Raw genomic sequence first — 17,877 nt, 5'->3', positions numbered from 1 at the left:
TTCAAAACAGTTCTAGTATGCACACCTGATTTCCTGGGTCAAAACAAATTTATAGGTCCGAAAAAAAGGAGGATGCACTTCTAAGCTTTTAGAACAAATTAAAATTATAACATTTGCTTGTAATCTTTTTAAAAATTTACAATCCGCTTTATGTCGCACTGGCACAGATAGGTCTTATGGCGATGATGGGATAGGGAAGGAAGCAGTCGTGGCCTTAATTAATCTACAGCCCCAGCATCTGCCTGGTGTGAAAATGGGAAACCATGGAAAACCAGAGCTGCTGACAATGGGGTTTGAACGCAGTATCTCCCAAATGCAAGCTCTCACAGCTGCATGCGCCTAACCGCACGGCCAACTTAATCAACTGTGCTCAGATGAATAAAAAAGAAAAAGAAAAAATAGTATTTCTCATATGTGATAATAGACTGTTATTAACCCTGTATATGCATGAGAGTCTTATATACTCATTTCAATTTTGCAAAAAAACCTGATGTGATACAGGAAAACTGACTTGAGTTCCAGATTCAACATGCCCGAAATATAAAAGATCACTATTTGAACATTATGCAATGATTAGAAATTTTAGTTTCGCAGAATACTGTAATCTATAAGCTTGACCATAATGACCGAGCGAGCTGGCCGTGCAGTTAGGGGTGCGCAGCTGTGAGCTTGCATCCGGGAGACAGCGGGCTTGAACTCCACTTCCGGCAGCCCTGAAAATGGTTTTCTGTGGTTTCCCATTTTCACACCAGGAAAATGCCATGGCTGCTTCCTTCCCACTCCTAGTCCTTTCCTACCCCATTGTCGCTATAGGACCTATCTGTGTCGGTGAGATGTAAAGCAAACTCTTGACCATAATGGCTGAACATTAATAAAATAGTGTAAAATTGTGTAATAATAATAATAAAATACTTCAGGTCCAGTCAGTATACTTCCATCGTTACACCGTCATAAATGAAATGGCCAGGAGGAGAAACTACACACTTATCTGCCACATATGAACCATTAGAGACACGCAGAGGAGGAGGTCACTTTAATGAACCATAAAAGTGGATGTCCTACACATGAATACCATAATGATGCAGCGATTCTTAGGAACTTTCCAGAGAAAAGAAACATGTACTAGAAAACGTCAATGAGCCTCTTAAATCAATACTTAGAACAAAAAACAAGCATTTATTACAGAACACAAGGGGGGAGGGGGATGCGCTAGCAGTTTCCTTACAGAGCAGTGCTGCAGATTTCTAGAAATCTTGTCAAGAAGCAACATTCCTGAAAATGTCCAGATTTAATTGCCTTAATATGTACCATTTTATCCACTTCTCAATGAGGTATTTCTGCCATATTGCATCAAGTTAGCCTCTAAATATACCTGACACCTGACTCAGTACAACAGAATATACAGCATTCATACCACATTTTTTGAAATTCTATTATGAAATTAAAAATGCCTTTCTTCAGTTTGAATATGGGAAACTCCTCGGAACATATTTCAGGTAAAATATCAACTTAGAGAGGTGTCCTTTTAAAAATAACAACTTGAAAATGTTTTAACTCAAGTATATTTAAACTTCAAGGAACAAATACATGAAATAACTAACTTCAAGTGCCGTCTTTATTGGTAATGGTGGAATCAGTGCTGTTCCAGTCTAGTCCCGATAGTTCTTCGGCAGCCAACTCAGGTCCTATTCTTCGAAAGAAAGTTTCTTGACCCTGGTAAATATACCGTGTCTCATCAAACCCAAAATGAAGACCCAATGCAATGTTCAGAGCTGATCCATCAAATCGGTGACACCCAGAGTATCGGTACTGAGGTTTCTTATTGAACCGGCATCCTGCTGATTGAGCACCTACACATTACAATATACATCAGTAAAAATATTTAAGAAGTTATGTTCTGAAATATGAAAGGCTTTACAACAATCTAAACATCAAACTTACCAATGGGGTATACACAATCTCGAGTTAGTGCACACTTAACCCACGGCAGCATAAGTTCTCTATGAATACCAAAATTGTTATAAATAAGTATTCTAGAAGACTCTACCATGGGTAGAAAGAGGAAGCTATCTGGTGATGTACAGAAGTAGTCAAACATTTTAGGATGTGTTAGTGATGTTGTGGCAAACTTTGTTGGCCAACTAGTCACACCACCCCCACCAGTAACTAGTGCTGCTTGCACTAGAGGTTCTATGTGACCAGTCACAAGACGGTAGTCACACTCCAAAAAGAGCACAGCTCCTGCCTTCCACAAAGCATCCTGCAGAATTAAAAGAATACTAATTCATTTAGATAGGTATCAAGAACACTTTAATATTATTCAAAATAACTCATTCAAAATCACATTTTAGAATAAACAGCATGACTAGACATAAGTCACTTCTGCTCAAAACATGTTGAAAATAGTCACCATCTGAACAGTAGCATAGCATACTATGAAGACAAATGTCAGCAAGTTCATGTCAAATACAAAACACAAAAATGGGGAAGGTCCTGTGTTTCAATACAACCTACTGCTTGTTTGCTTTCTCTTTTTTTAAGAGAGAGAAAAAATATAATAATAATATGAATATAAACACTCCTGTCTCTCTTATGACTGTTTTAATAATTAACACCAGGTTCATGAATTCATTATGCAATGACTATCACTATTTATCATGAAATTTTTGGCCTTAAATAGAAAGAGTGAAGGATTTTGTTCTCAACAAAACATATTTTGCGGCATAAACAAAACCCTTAGTGGTGTCTGCCTTAGAAAATCCAAACAACTGAAACAATTAAGCCACGATTCAATATTTAGTTCATCTTCCTCCGTGTACAGTTTCAATCTTTCTTTGTTTTTTGTAGGTTTGTAAATAAGTTAAAAACTTTTGAGTGTATCCAGAAAAATATTTCATGAGATAAGTTCAACAACACAGCCAATATAACTCATTCCATTCAGTGTGCATTACCGTGTTACCGAATGCTTTTGTGTTTTAATGACGTTGTATCAGTAACGTGACAATCGTTAATGAGTGACGCACTGTCTTCTCAGCATGGGGATGCCATTGACCTCGCAGTGGCCTTCATGAGAACACGTGAAAAAGCAAAGGATGAATCACAGACCTGGCACACTAACACGCTGACACAGGAACACAGCATGCACATTTCCAACTAGTTCATCAGGCTGACTCAAATCTGACGTCAGATTTGCAGTTTCGAAAAAGAAATCTATGACAAGTTAATTACATTCGTTTTTTATTGTGATGATGTAGAAGTAAGCTGGTCGAAATATGTCATCCTTTGAGCATGTTCCCTGAGTAACGTTTTAACTTTTAACTATTATTTCGGCATTTAGCACAATTATTATTTACTATGGTAACTTGGTGCAAGTAATTGGACTGAATACAATGGGCTGGATATTATAAAACTGCAATGAATATTTCCACGGCATGTGATGGAAATTGCAAGTAATCAGCTTCATTTTCCGTATCAAATTCTAATCACAGAGACTTACAATAATTGAAAATCCTCCACCTTTTTGATACTTTTTATTTGCTTCAGACTGCAAATAAAAAATATCAAAAAGGTGGAGGATTTTCAATTATTGTAAGTCTATGTGATGGAAAACCGCAGCATCATCACCATCTGCTCCCAGTCTGATGTCGTCATACATAACGATAGACCATTAAATTCCATTACAGCCTTCAGTGGAGTTGTACTGAAACCACTGCTCATTTTAACTATGTTTTCGCGCAATATTTACCAGGTTTAATTTGACGGTGGATGTACCGGTTGTACTAGTCAAAAGCTGTACTGGCAACTGTGGGGCATCTCTTTGTTATTATATTAATACCTCTCTAATAATAGTTTCAATGGCTACAATAAGTCCCAGGTCTTTAAAAAAAAATTGACTGAAATTTTTTTGCATAAATATTACACCCCCTATTTTGAGACCTTAAAATTGGCATAAAAATTGCGGACGATATGAGAGTAAATGCAGTAAGTATATCATATTCCCTTAAACTATCCATGAACATGAGACTGCAAAAGCTGAACAGCACAAACAATATACTTTTCCTGCTGCAATTCTGCAATTTTTTTTTTTTTTTTTTTTTTTTTTTTGCTAGGGGCTTTACGTCGCACCGACACAGATAGGTCTTATGGCGACGACCTGCTGCAATTGGGGCTGTTGATTGTACTCATCTATTGATAAAGAAAGCATTCACAGAGATGACTATTAACAGGAAAGGGATCCCCTGTGTTAATGTACTGGCTACATGTAATTCTAAAGAAGTATTTACAAGTGTTGAAGCTACTTGGCCTTGATCAGGACAAGATTTCTGCATGTGGACAACTATGATGCAAATGCGCTACTTTTTGGTGATGTTGGATAAGACCAACCTAGGCCAATGACACTCTGAAGGAAAGTTTCTAACCCAGAAGCGAGATCTTACACTAAGTGCATAAGAAATGTGTAATAAAAGGAAGGTATTTTGGTCAGGAGAGACATTTTCCTACCCTCCGAAGGAAAATAAGATTAGGAACAGAAAATGTTTTTTTCAGTTATTGGGTGGTGTGAATAAAAATGAGCTCACACTATTTACTCACTAATTTAGAGCAGGCACTCGCAATGAGGTGAATAAAAACCGCCAGTCGGAAGCAGTCACTCAGAGTAGACCTCTGACCTTGAGCAGACACTCCAGCCACTCAAGTAGCAGAGTGGGTGCTCCAGATTTCTGGTGAATAAAGATAAAACAGGCACTCTTTCTGGGTAAGCGCCTGCTCATGTTTCCTTGAGCTAATTCAGTAGGTGACTCCAAGTGACAGTATCAAGTTCAGTGGCATGGCAGAGGTTATGGTGGTAGTTAATCGGAAAAGAAAATTATATAAACTTCAAAGAGAATCATCTCAACTTGATTACAGAGTTATATAGGTCCAGTGAGGACCATGCTGAAGACCGTCTGTGGCTCAGGCAGCAGAGTGCCAGCCTTTCACCTTTGGGTTCCGTGGTTCAAATCTCGGTCATCCCATGCGAGATTTGTGCAGAACAAAGCGGAGGCGGGACAGGTTTTTCTCCGGGTACTCCAGATTTTGCTGTCATTTTCATTCCAGCAACACTCTCCAATATAATTTCATTTCATATGTCAGTCATTAATCATTACCCCAAAGGAGTGCGACAGGCTTCGGCAGCCGGCACGATTCCTATCCTCGCCGCTAGATGGGAGTTCATTAGTTCCATTCGTGACCCAGCCAGATGACTGGAAAAAGGTTGCGGATTTTCAAGGAGCATGCTGAATGATTAGCGGAGCATTTCCTTGTGCACTCCAAAGAAACAAGAGGTGGTGCACTAACAAATGAAGAAAAAAGTAAATCTTCCTGCATTATGTTGGTGACCCTGGGCTTCAGGGTGAAGTTGAAGACATCTCGGAGCACTGCATCAAAAACATTTTTGCAGGTTTTGACATGAACAGAAATGAAAGCAGATTGATAGATAAAATTCCAACAAATGTTGCTTGGATGCAAGAAGCATGGGCTAAGTGGAAAGAACGTTTTAGCTTCCCTTATGCTGTCGGACTGTAGACTGTACTCATGTAGAAATTCAGAAGCCACATGTTCGTGGGAATGACTACATATACAGAAAAGGCGTCCCTAGCATTAATGTACAGGCCACTTGCAATGGAAAGGAAGAACTCAACCAGTGTAGATGTATCACGGCCTGGTTCTGTCTATGACCTCTGAATTTGGAGGAATTCCGATGTTTACAGAATTATGACGCCTCTGTTGGAAGTCGAAGAGATGACAACTTCTACAGATCTTACAATTTGCTTTATGTCGCGCCGACAGAGACAGATCTTATGGCGACGATGGGATAGGAATGGCGTAGGAGTACGAAGGGAGCGGCCGTGGCCTTAATTAAGGTACAACCCCAGCATTTGCCTAGTGTGCAAATGGGAAACCATGGAGAACCATCTTCAGGGCTGCCGATAGTGGGGATCGAACCCACTATCTGCCGGATGCATGCTCACAGCTGCGCACCCTTAACCGCACGGCCAACTCATCCGGCCCTGCAGATCTGGCTCCTTAAAAATTACATTCAACTGTCAATATATATTATTTCCATCATCATTAATTTTTGTTATTTATGTTACATCATTTTCCTCAATTTATCAATATCTTAATATTCAGGCTATGATTTCCTGCCTTTCAGACGGCCGATTATTCTCCCCTTGCATCAGATTCATCAGCTGCTTCTCTCATCATTTTAACGATATACATTTGTTTCCCGTACACTTTAATTCTACTTTATATTTCAGTCTTTTCACGTTTTGTAATCTTTTACCAACAATTGTTGTATGGAAATTCTTCTTCTTTTACGGCTTTTTCTACCTCTGTGGGGTCGCGGGTGCAAATTGCGTCGCACATGTGGATTTGGCCCTGTTTTACGGCTGGATGCCCTTCCTGACACCCTGATGGTTGTATGTAATCACTATTGCGTGTTTCTGTGGTGGTTGGTTGCATAGTGTGTTGTGCGAATATGAAGAGGAAAGTGTTGGGACAAACACAAACACCCAGTCTCTGGGCCAGAAGAATTAATCAAGGGCGATTAAAATCCCCGACCCAGCCAGGACTCTCTGAACCGAAGGCCTCAATGCTGACCATTCAGCCAATCAGACAGTTGTTGCACAGAAATGTTTATGTTAAATCTAGCGAGTAGTTCACACTGAACTGCACTTATTGCACTTGTTTTCTTGCTCTTCTTATCCGGTAACTGTGACTTTGCAAACATAATTGTATGTTCCTTTAAAATGGAGATAAAAGCTGACTGGAATTTCACACTGTCGTCTGCCATGTTAAGCATTGAACTACCTGGAAGTCATCGAAGTGTTATCACAGTCTAAGGTGTTATATACATGGCACATGCACGACCTTAATCAGTGACACTGACGAGGGAACACATACATGTGTTACACTCAGATTCGGTTGAAATGTGGTAGGAATATTCGTGGGAGGCTGTAGAATGCTAAGGTGAAAACTGCATGTGCCCAGTGCAAGTTTAAATGCCAAAATTGAACAAATAAATAGACGTAAAATTAAAAGTGCCGCAGGAGTATCGGGGTGTGGCGGAGAGGTAGGGAGGAGCGAAGCAGCGGACGTGAACCAAACAGGCTGTAACGAGCTGCGCCAGCAGCAAGGCAGCGTAAGGTTAGCGCGTTCCCCTTAACTTCCCGATCAGATGTGCAAAACGTAAATATGAAAACAGCACATGAAACAAGTATACAAAGGACGATGTTTGAACAACGATGCCAATAAGGTTTGAAAAATTCACGCCCGAGTTCTTGTTACTCATTGTAATTTTTCAAACCTTATTGGCATCGTTGTTCAAACATCGTCCTTTGTACACTTGTGTCGTGTGCTGTTTTCATATTTACGTTTTGCACATCCGATCGGAAAGTTAAGGGGAACGCACTAAAATACGCTGCCTGGTTGCTGGCTCAGCTCGACGCAGCCCGGTTGGCTCATGTCCGCTGGTTCGCTCCTCCCTACCTCTCCGCCACACCCCGATATTTCCGCGGCACTTCTAATTTTACGACTATTTATTTGTTCAATTTTGGCATTTAAACTTGCGCTGGGCAAATGCAATTTTCACCTTAGCATTCTATTGCCTCCCACGAATGTTCCTACCAAATTTCAACCGAATCCGAGTGTAACATATGTATGTGTTCCCTCGTGAGTGGCTGCTCCAGACACTCGAGTGTATGCTGTGCTCCCATTCTGTACTTTTATTCGCCGCAAATGCGGAGTGGAAGCTCATCGGCAGGAAGACACTCGAGCACTCGGTGAGCACACGCTCACTCGCTTAGACTCATTTTTATTCACACCACCATTGTGTGCTGTTTCATTCCACATAATGTGGTTAACCCATTTTAGGCCAAGGTTAGAAATACTTACAAAATACATGTCTTTTTTGTTACTATCCATTCATTTAAGAGTAATTTATCTCAAAAAGGAATTTCAAAAATAATTGAGAAATTGTAGTATTTACAGCATGGATCGTTTTTGATTCCAGCATTCAATTTGACGTTTACCGACATAACTACGAGTAAAATATCACTTCTAAAGCACTGAGACATACTTTTTTTCGATAATTTGACGCTATTCAAAAAGTGATATGTTAGAATTTTATTCTAACTGAAATTAATTTCAAAACTCTGTCTTCCAGTAACCTCAAAACAGGTTTTACACAGCACATCCCAAAGCCTATATGCTTGCAAATAATTATATCCATTTCAGAATGTCCCATTTGTATTACTGTGATCATTAATGTAGAAAAATGGCATTATACAAGAGAAATAAAATCCAAGCACTATGGACCGTATATGACCCATTGGACTAAAATGGGTTAAACATCTTAATGACAAAGATTTAGAAATTGGAGGAAACTATAATGAAGAGAAATAAGTTTGGAAAGATGATGGTGGATGTATCAGAGGAAGAACACACCAACACTACTTTTACGGTTCTCAGAGACACACAGGTGCCGGAATTTAGTACCGCAGCAGTTCTTTTACACGCCAGTATATCTACCAACATGAGGCTGACGTATTTGAACACCTTCAAATACCACCGGACTGAGCCAGGATCAAACCTGCCAGGTTGGAGTCAGAAGGCCAGCGCCTCAACCGTCTGAGCCAGTCAGCCTGGCAAAAATGGTAATTTAGGGGAAGGCCTAAAATTTAATTCTCAAATGTCTATGTTATTAGCGGTCAGTCCTATTGATGAATACTATATATCAGAAATAAATTGACAGTATCAAGTACATAATATTACATCAGTTTTGGAACTAGTTTCAGCCACTTAGTGGCCATCTTCAGCCAAATAAAAATTAAACAGATTATGTGATAACTAAAACATATGTATACCAGACAAAGACAATGTTGCAGGAATAATTATAACATTAAAATACATACAATAACAATATTGACTTAGGACCTCAAGCAAAGAAGTAAATCTGGAAATTATAGCCAGAATTAGGAATGAATAAACATACAGAAAAGAAATTAAAAAGGAGAAAAAATATAAGACACCTCTATAGTGAAATGTACAGTATATCTAATGTCTGCTGTAAAATAAGCACTGACTTCTTGTAGGAAGCAGGCAATGTAAACAAAGGAGTAGATAGGGTGAGAAGGGGAAGGGGAGGGCGTGGAGAAGGAGAGAAGGGGTGTATAAGGTGGGGCTGAGGGATGCGGAAAGAAAGACTGCTGCTGAGAAGGGAGTTTAAAGAGATAAAAGAAAATTATTTTAATCTGAGTCATGATTACTAAAGATATGAATTGAAAGGTCAAATAAAATGTTTGATTTCTCTGAAATTTAATTTATATTGAATTTAGGATTGGAAAACTGTTCCAGATGGATAAAACAATTTTCCGTAATATTGAGCAGGGGGCCTTTCTGTATAACTTAAGAGAATTTTCATGTCTTGGTTGATATTAGTGAACTTATGGTTAGTATCTGTTATATTTCAGAGCATTAACATGCTCTAAGTATCTTGTATGGAAGCTCCTTCCTGTTTGACCGACATAAGATGCATTACAATTATTACAACTGAGTCGAAAAACACCTGACTTGGTGAACTTATTGCTATGATTAATAGAATTGGTATTGTATAAAATATCTGTGTTTCTGTTACAAGTTTTGAAGGCTATTTTGACGTCATGCTTTTAAAATATATTTGTGATTTGGTAGACTTGTTTATTATTAAACATATTAAATACATTAAATATACACACTGAGTGGCCGAAAGTCAAGGGAAGGTGTGTCCCATAAGAAAATGTGCCGTGTATGACCCCTGAGTGTTGCAGCTAGCTGCAGCGTAGCTGAGCAGTCTGTCACAGACACCAATGTCGGGAAGATGGCAACATGCCACAAGTTAACAGACTTCGAATGTGGGATGATTATCGATAATAATTATAAAATTAATGTCATAATGGTCCACCTTTTCAATACTATAATATGCAATATTTTTGAATTACACTGAATTACTATAATATTGCATATTATAGTATTGAAAAGGTGGACAATTACAACATTAATTTTATAATTATTATTGTGATCACAATTCAATACAGATCAAAACCATCCTATGGGGATGTTCTTTTAGAATGTCAATTAACCTTGATAGTAATTCAACCTCACCACCTTCTGAACAGCTCATCATGATTTTTGAAACTTCAATGGTAATCTTAAAATATTCTTTATTTATGTTACCCCCAAATTGTACTAGTGCACATTTGTATGTGCTGCAAAATAGCAATAAGCAGGGTAAACTACTTGGCACGCATTAACTTTTTTATTGATGCGAAACAGAGATATTGCTCATTCAACAAAGTAACGAGTTTTTTCCTCCAGAGAGTTTGCTCAGTTTTACTGATATCACCCAGTCTACCCTATCCTGATGTTCTGTACTGTTAACAAATGCACACTTAAATGGCAGTGCACCCAGTAACAAGCTCCAAGTGAAAACAAAGAATTTAAATTCTTTTCAACAAACAATATTTGGCATGTAGCACAACTAACCTGTATGATCAAAGGCCGGAATGCATGTAGTCTCTCCTCTTCAACGTGAGATGGGAACACACTCAAATCGTAGTTCACCACAGTGCATCGGCTGCTATTGCAATGACCCAAGAGCTAATACAGAAAGAAAGAAAGAAGTTATATTACACACCTTATCTTCATTAAAGATGGCTTCACATTAAACTCCACACTGAACAGTTATAAAAGCATGTTCTTGGATCAAACCAAATAGGTACAGCTTTGAAAAAAAGATTAAACTTCAATTCAGAATTATATACAACTTGTCCTGACTGATTCATCACCGCCGAGCCAAAACTAATGGACATAAAGAAATTAACACATTAGAGATGCAGCTCGTAGAAACTACGGGTGCGCTGTATCATTGCTGCAGACAGAGCTTGGAGAATTCAAGGGCATGTTTTCACTGTACCTACAAAATTGTAGCTGCCGTTTCAGCGAGCTGTGACTTCACTAAGGTACTGTTGAATGCTTCTATAAGCATAAAATGTACTAGTTATAAGCATAAGTCGGGAGCTCTTCTTTCAAGGCATTGATAACACTGCCACATTCCTACATATCCTGGGGCTGCGTCATCACTGACTCTCAGCTGTGAAATGGGCGGGAAAGTACGTACGGTACTTGTGGACAGGAAGAGTGTGTGTTTGAGAGGCACGCTTGTTTGTGTATAGTCCTGACGCTCAACGTATACCCACGCGGTATCTTCTGATCTCAAAACTTGGCCCACCCTGGTAATAATGAGGGTTGTCAGTCTGCCCGCCCCAGTGATAATGAGGGTTGACAGTCGGTTCCTTTACTCTGGACACAAGGGGCGCGTGTCGTTTAAAAGGCAAGTGAGCGCTGTCAAAAGCAAGGTTGTCATATTTTGCGTCGATTAGTTAAACATGTTAACATTTAAATTTATTCTAAAGTCAAAATATAAATAAAAAACCTGATCATGAAACACAGCACAAACCAATATCGCAGAATAATTTGTTTCGTGCTTAACCTGTGCGGTGGTCGCAGATGTTGAAAGAAAGAAAAAACAGGAAGAAGGACTTGACAAATAAACTCGACAAAGACTAAACTTAAATTGATACCAAAGTAGGCCTATTAAAATATTAATTTTATGCTGCTAATATCAGTGTCTCGCTTTCAGTAAAGAAAGGAAAAGTGCATCCATTTTTTACAATTTGTTTTATGTTGCACCGACATAGATAGGTGTTATGGCGACGATGGGCTAGGAAAGGCCTAGAAGTAGGAAAGAAGTGCCCGTGGCACTAATTACGGTACTTCCCCAGCATTTGCCTGGGGTAAAAATGGGAAACCACGGGAACCATCTTCAGAGCTGCCGACAGTGGGGCTTGAACCCATTATCTCCCCGATGCAAGCTCACAGCTACACGTCCCTAACCGCATGGCCAACTCGCCTGGCAAAGGAAAAGTAAAATCACAAACTAGGGACTGGGATGATAATGCAGCAACTTGATGCAACCAAGTCGTCAAACAAGGAACAGTGGGAAAGCAAATTACTGGTTATAAACAAGGATATTATTGAGTCATCAGTCCATAGACTGGTTTGATGCAGCTCTTAATGCCACCCCATCATGTGCTTAACTTTTCATTTCTACATAACCACTACATCCTACATCTCTTCTAATCTGCCTGTCATATTGGTACCTTGGTCTACCCCTACCATTCCTACCACCTACACTTCCCTCAAAAACCAACTGAACAAGTCCTGGGTGTCTTAACATGTTTCCGATCATTCTATCTGTTCTTCTGGTCAAATTTAGCCAAATCGATCTCCTCTCACCAATTCGATTCATTATCTCCACATTCGTGATTCGATCTATCCACCTCGACTTCGGCATTCCTCTGTAACACCATATTTCAAAAGCTTCTACTCTCTTTCTTTCTGAGCTAGTTATCGTCCATGTTTCACTTCCATACTATGCCACACTCTGGACGAAAGTCTTCAAAAACATCTTTATAATTCCTATATCAATGTTCGAAGTGAGCACAGTTCTTCCTTGCTTGTGCTAGCCTGCATTTTATGTCCTCCTTACTTCTGCCATCGCATGTTATGTTACTACCAAAGTAAAAATATTCATCTTCTTCCAATAAGACTTCATTCGCTAATCTAATGTTTCCTGCTTCACCAGACTCCGGTCGACTGCACTCCATTGCTTTCATTTTGGACTTTTTTTTTTTCATCTTGTACTTCTTACCCAAGACTCTGTCCATACCATTCAGCAATTTCTCCAGATCTTCTGCAGTCTTGGATAAAATCACAATATCATAAGCACATTTCAGGGTTTTGACTTCCTCTCCTTGGATCGTGATTCTCTTCCCACATTCATCTATGATTTCCTTTACTGCCTGTTCTATATAAACATTGAAAAGTAGGGGGGACAAGCTGCAATTTTACCTCACTCCTTTCTGGATTGCTGCTTCTTTTTCAAAGCCCTCTATTCTTATCACTGCAGACTGATTTTTATACAGATTATAGAGAATTCTTCATCCTCTGCATCTGATCCCGATCACCTCCGGAATATCAAATAGCTAGGTCCAATTAACATTATCATATGCCTTTTCTAGATCTACGAAAGCCATTTACCTGGGCTTGTCCTTCTTTATTTGATCCTCTAAGATCAGACGTAAAGTCAGGATTGCTTCACGTGTTCCAAAATTTCTTCTGAATCCAAACTGATCTTCTACCAGCTCAGTTTCAACTTGCCTTTCCATTCTTCTGTAAATAATATGTAAATAATAAATTTTGCAGGCATGAGATATTAAACTAATGGTGCAGTAGTTTTCACACTTGACAGTACCGGCTTTCTTGGGAATAGGTATAACAACATTCTGCCGAAAATCGGATGGGACTTCTCCTGTCTCATACATCTTACACACTAAATGGAATAACCTTGCCATGCTGGTTTGTCCTAAGGCAGTCAGTAATTCAGAGGGAAAATTATCATTTCCAGGTGCCTTGTTCCTATTTAGGTCTCTAAAAGCTCTGTTGAATTCTGACCTGAAAATTGGGTCCCCCATTTCATCACCATCAACAACCTGTTCTTGTTCCAGAACCATATCATCTACGTCATTACCTTGATACAACTGTTGGATATGTTCCTGCCATCTTTCTGCCTTGTCTTCTTTTCCTAGAAGTGGTTTCCCATCTGCGCTCTTAATATTCATACACCTAGATTTCTTTTCTCCAAAGGTGTCCTTGATTTTCCTGTATGCAGCATCTACCTTTCCTATGACCACACAACCTTCAAACATCCTTGCACTTCTCCTTCAGCCATTTTTCCTTAGCTGCCCTGCACTTTCTATCCACTTCATTCTTTAATCGCCTGTATTCCTTTCTGCCCTCTTCATTCTTGTACTTTCGTCGTTCGTCAATCAAGACCAGTATATCCTGAGTTATCCATTGATTCTTACTTGATCTTTCCTTTCTTCTAGCATTTCTTCAGCAGCCCTAGAGACCTCATTCTTCATGACTGTCCATTCTTCCTCTATTGTGTTTCCTTCAGTCTTTTCACTTAGTCCTTGTGCAACATGTTCCTTGAAACAATCCCTTACACTCTTTTCTTTCAACTTGTCTAGATCCAATCTTTTTGCATTCCTTCCTTTTTTCAACTTCAGATAGCATTTCATGACTAACAAATTGTGGTCAGAGTCCATGTCTGCTCTTGGGAAAGTTTTGCAATCCAACATTTCATTTCTGAATCTCTGCCTAATCATAATGAAGTCTATTTGATACCTTCCAATGTCTCCAGGTCTCATCCATGTATACAGATGTCGTTTGTGGTGTTTGAACCAAGTATTACCAAGGACTAAATTATGATCGGTGCAGAATTCAACCAGCCCAACTTCCTCTTTCATTCCTTTGTCCCAATCCAAATTGTCCTACTGTATTACCTTCTCTTCATTGGCCTACCACTGCATTTACTCTCCCATCACAATTAAAATCTCATCACCTTTTACATATTGTATTAAATCTTCTATATCTTCATATATTCTTTCAATTTCTTCATCATCTGCTGAACCAGTGGGCATATAGACCTGCACTATTGTGGTGGGCATTGGTTTGGTGTCTATCTTGACAACAATAATCCTCTCACTATGCTGGTCATAGTAGCTTACCCGCTGCACTATTTTCTTATTCATTATTAAACCAACTCCTGCATTTTACCTTTTTGATTTTGTGTTGATAATTCTGTAGTCACCCTGACCAAAAATCCTGCTCTTCCTGCCAACGTACTTCGCTTATACCAACTACATCTAACTTTAATCTATCCATCTCCCCATTCAGATTCTATAACCTACCACGACAATTCAAATTTCTAACATTCCACGCTCCGACTTACAGAACGTCAGTATCCATCTTCCTGATGATTGACCCCTCTCGTGTAGTCCCCACCCGGAGATCCGAATGGGGGAATATTTTACCGGGGAGGAAGCCATCATCATTACATCATTCATACAGAGAGAGCTGCATGTCCTCGGGAGTTAGTTATGGCTGTAGTTTCCCGTTTCTTTCAGCCGTGTAGCAGTATCAACACAACTATGCCATGTTGAGTATTATTACTAGGCCATATCAGTCAATCATCCAGACTGCCGCCCTTGCAACTTCCAAAAAGCTGCTACCCCCCTTTCGATGAACCATTTGTTAGTCTGGTCTCTTGACAGATACCCAAGTGATATGGTTGCACCTGTGGCTCGGCTATCTGCTTCAACATGTAATTAATCTTGTATCTGCTTCAATGGGACGTGCAAGTCTCCACACCGTGCAAGGTCACTTGGTTCGCAAGGGAGGATATCGATGCTAACTGACCATTTAGGTTAGAATCTGTATTAGTGTGTTTCAGCAGATGTGTCCACAATATTAGACAGATTTCAAAATATTAACCGAACTGGCATCCATAGCTGTGTCAGATTTTTTTTTCCGTTTGTAAAACTTATTATCTTCATAACTTTATATTTAAAAACTGCTGCGCTATTATGATAATTACAACTCATTTTTGTGTAGAAGAAAGTGTGATTTTTCTAAATATTCCAAAAGTTATCATCAAAAATCATTAACAATCCTGCAATTTATGGAGGATAGCACGTTCAAATATGGCCGTCTCCAATGTATTAAATCTTGTGGATACATTTATATTACAATGTAGGTGCTCACTAAGGGAGCATTTTTGGTTATTCCATCGCTAAAGGGGTGAAAATGGCGGGGGTGGGGGGGGGGGGAGTGAATTTTTAAAATGAGTATATCTCAAAAACATAACCGTTTAAAGACGTGAAAATTGGTATTTGGAATCTCCTTTAATAATAAGTAAACATGTATTTTTTTTCTTTTCAGAAAATCCTCTTAAGGGGGTTTAAAAAAGGTGAACAAGGGGTTGAATACCTTTTATGAGGATACTTATATCTCAAAGACTGAAGAAGTTACAGTCATGAAAATAAACACTTTAAAAAAATCTACTTACGGGGGCATGAACAGGAGTGTCCGGCAAGGGGGTGAATTTCTAAAATGAGTATATCTACAGTATATCTCAAAAATATAACATGTTACAGACATCAATATTGGTATTTGGAATCTCCTGTGCAAGTGAAAGAAGCCATAATGAAAAGGAATAAAGCCAAAAAACTTCTTGATGTGGCTAAGTCTGACAGAAGAATCAACAGTGACCAAATAGACAACAATAAATTGGAAGAGATAGCGAAGGAATATAGATACAGAAAGTTGGAAGTCAAGAGAATTGTACGGGAAGAAAAAGAGAAAAGTTGGAAAGAATTTACAACTAAACTGGAAGAAGACAGTAAAGGGAATATGAAAATGATATATGGAATAGTTAAAAGTAAAAGATCAGATAAAGAAGCAATTACAGCCCTGGAGACAGCAGATGGGAATATAGTTCGCAATATGAAAGATATCACGGATACAATGGGGCAGTATTTTGACAAGCTCCTAAATGGCCCTAAAGAGATCTCTGTTGAGGATGTAGGACAGAAAACAATAGAGGAAGATATCCCAATTACATGGACAGAAGTAGAGCAAGCTCTCCACAGGATGAGAAGTGGTAAGTCAGCAGGAGCTGATGAAATTACAGCTGACATGATTAAAGCTGCTGGTCCACCCGGAATACAGTGGCTGTATAGAGTTCTCAGAACAATATGGAAGGATAATGAAATACCTGAAGATTGGACAAAAGGGGTGATAGTTCCTATCTTTAAGAAAGGGAGTAGAAGGAAAAGTGAAAATTACAGAGGCATTACCCTCCTATCACACGGCCTTAAAATTATGGAGAAGATCATTGAAGCCAGAGTAAGGGATACACTAGAGCCTATCTTAGAAGAGGAACAACATGGTTTTAGGACAGGAAGAAGCACAACAGATCTGATATTTGCTTTGAGGATGTTGGCAGAGAAACACTGGGAAAGAGGAAAAGACCTAATTATTGTGTTTATGGACCTTGAAAAGGCGTATGATAATGTTCCTAGATCAACTATTTGGAAAAGTCTTAGAAAACTTGGTGTACCAGAGTACCTTATTAGGAAGATCCAAATGCTATATAGTAATTGTAAAAGCTGTGTCAGAATTGGAGATGGTCACTCTGAATGGTTCAATACAACCAAAGGAGTACAACAGGGAAGTGCCTTGTCACCACTTCTATTCATAGCAGTTATGGATACCATTTTAAAGGAACTAAAAGGAAAAGGTAATAAAGATCTTCAGGCTCTGGTGTTTGCAGACGATGTGGCAATATGGGATGAAACAGAGGAGGGAGTGCAAAATAATCTGAATGCATGGTGTAAGAAGTTTGATGACTATGGAATGAAATTGAACCCATCAAAAACAGTAGCATTAAAAATCAGCAGACATTATACAGAATGCAACATAAAAATACAGGACCACCAAGTTGAAGTAGTACACCAATTCAGTTATTTAGGAAGCGTAATCGCTAGTAATAACAGAGCTGAGAGAGAAATAACAAACAGAGTAACCAAAGGCTCTAACTTTTACAGCATCGTTAGACACCTACTATGGGATCAGAAAGTCCCACAAAGAACAAAAATGACCCTGTACAAGTCATATTTCATTCCTATCCTTACATATTCTCTGGAAACCTGCACACTAACATCAAAGGATTATAGTAGGATTCAAGCCTGTGAAATGAAATTTCTTAGAACTGCCCTCCAAAAGACCCGACTTGATCATGTGAAAAATGATGAGATCCGATCTAATCTAGGTCTAAATGAATCAATGGAGGAAAGACTTAGGTCATCTAGACTTAAATGGTTTGGGCATGTTAAA

The 17,877-nt window shown here is 39.0% G+C and overlaps 1 protein-coding gene across 2 annotated transcripts in view; it reads right to left on the bottom strand.

Annotated features, from left to right (window-relative positions):
- Positions 1-1,544: 1,544 nt before the first annotated feature.
- Positions 1,545-17,877, bottom strand: part of LOC136864812 (uncharacterized) — a 163,176-nt gene continuing 146,843 nt past the window's right edge. For both annotated transcript variants that reach the window (XM_067142237.2, XM_067142238.2), the window contains 3 exons: positions 10,561-10,674; positions 1,942-2,260; positions 1,545-1,850 (listed from right to left, as the gene is read on the bottom strand). In XM_067142237.2, coding sequence (XP_066998338.1) covers positions 1,603-1,850; positions 1,942-2,260; positions 10,561-10,674 — 681 coding nt within the window. In that variant the 3' untranslated portion in view covers positions 1,545-1,602. The remainder of the gene's footprint in view (positions 1,851-1,941; positions 2,261-10,560; positions 10,675-17,877) is intronic.

This window comes from Anabrus simplex, chromosome 2 (assembly GCF_040414725.1).
Source record: "Anabrus simplex isolate iqAnaSimp1 chromosome 2, ASM4041472v1, whole genome shotgun sequence".
Classification (NCBI taxonomy): Eukaryota; Metazoa; Arthropoda; class Insecta; order Orthoptera; family Tettigoniidae; genus Anabrus; species Anabrus simplex.
Note: the sequence above shows the minus strand (reverse complement) of the source record. Positions and strands in the feature narration are given on the sequence as shown.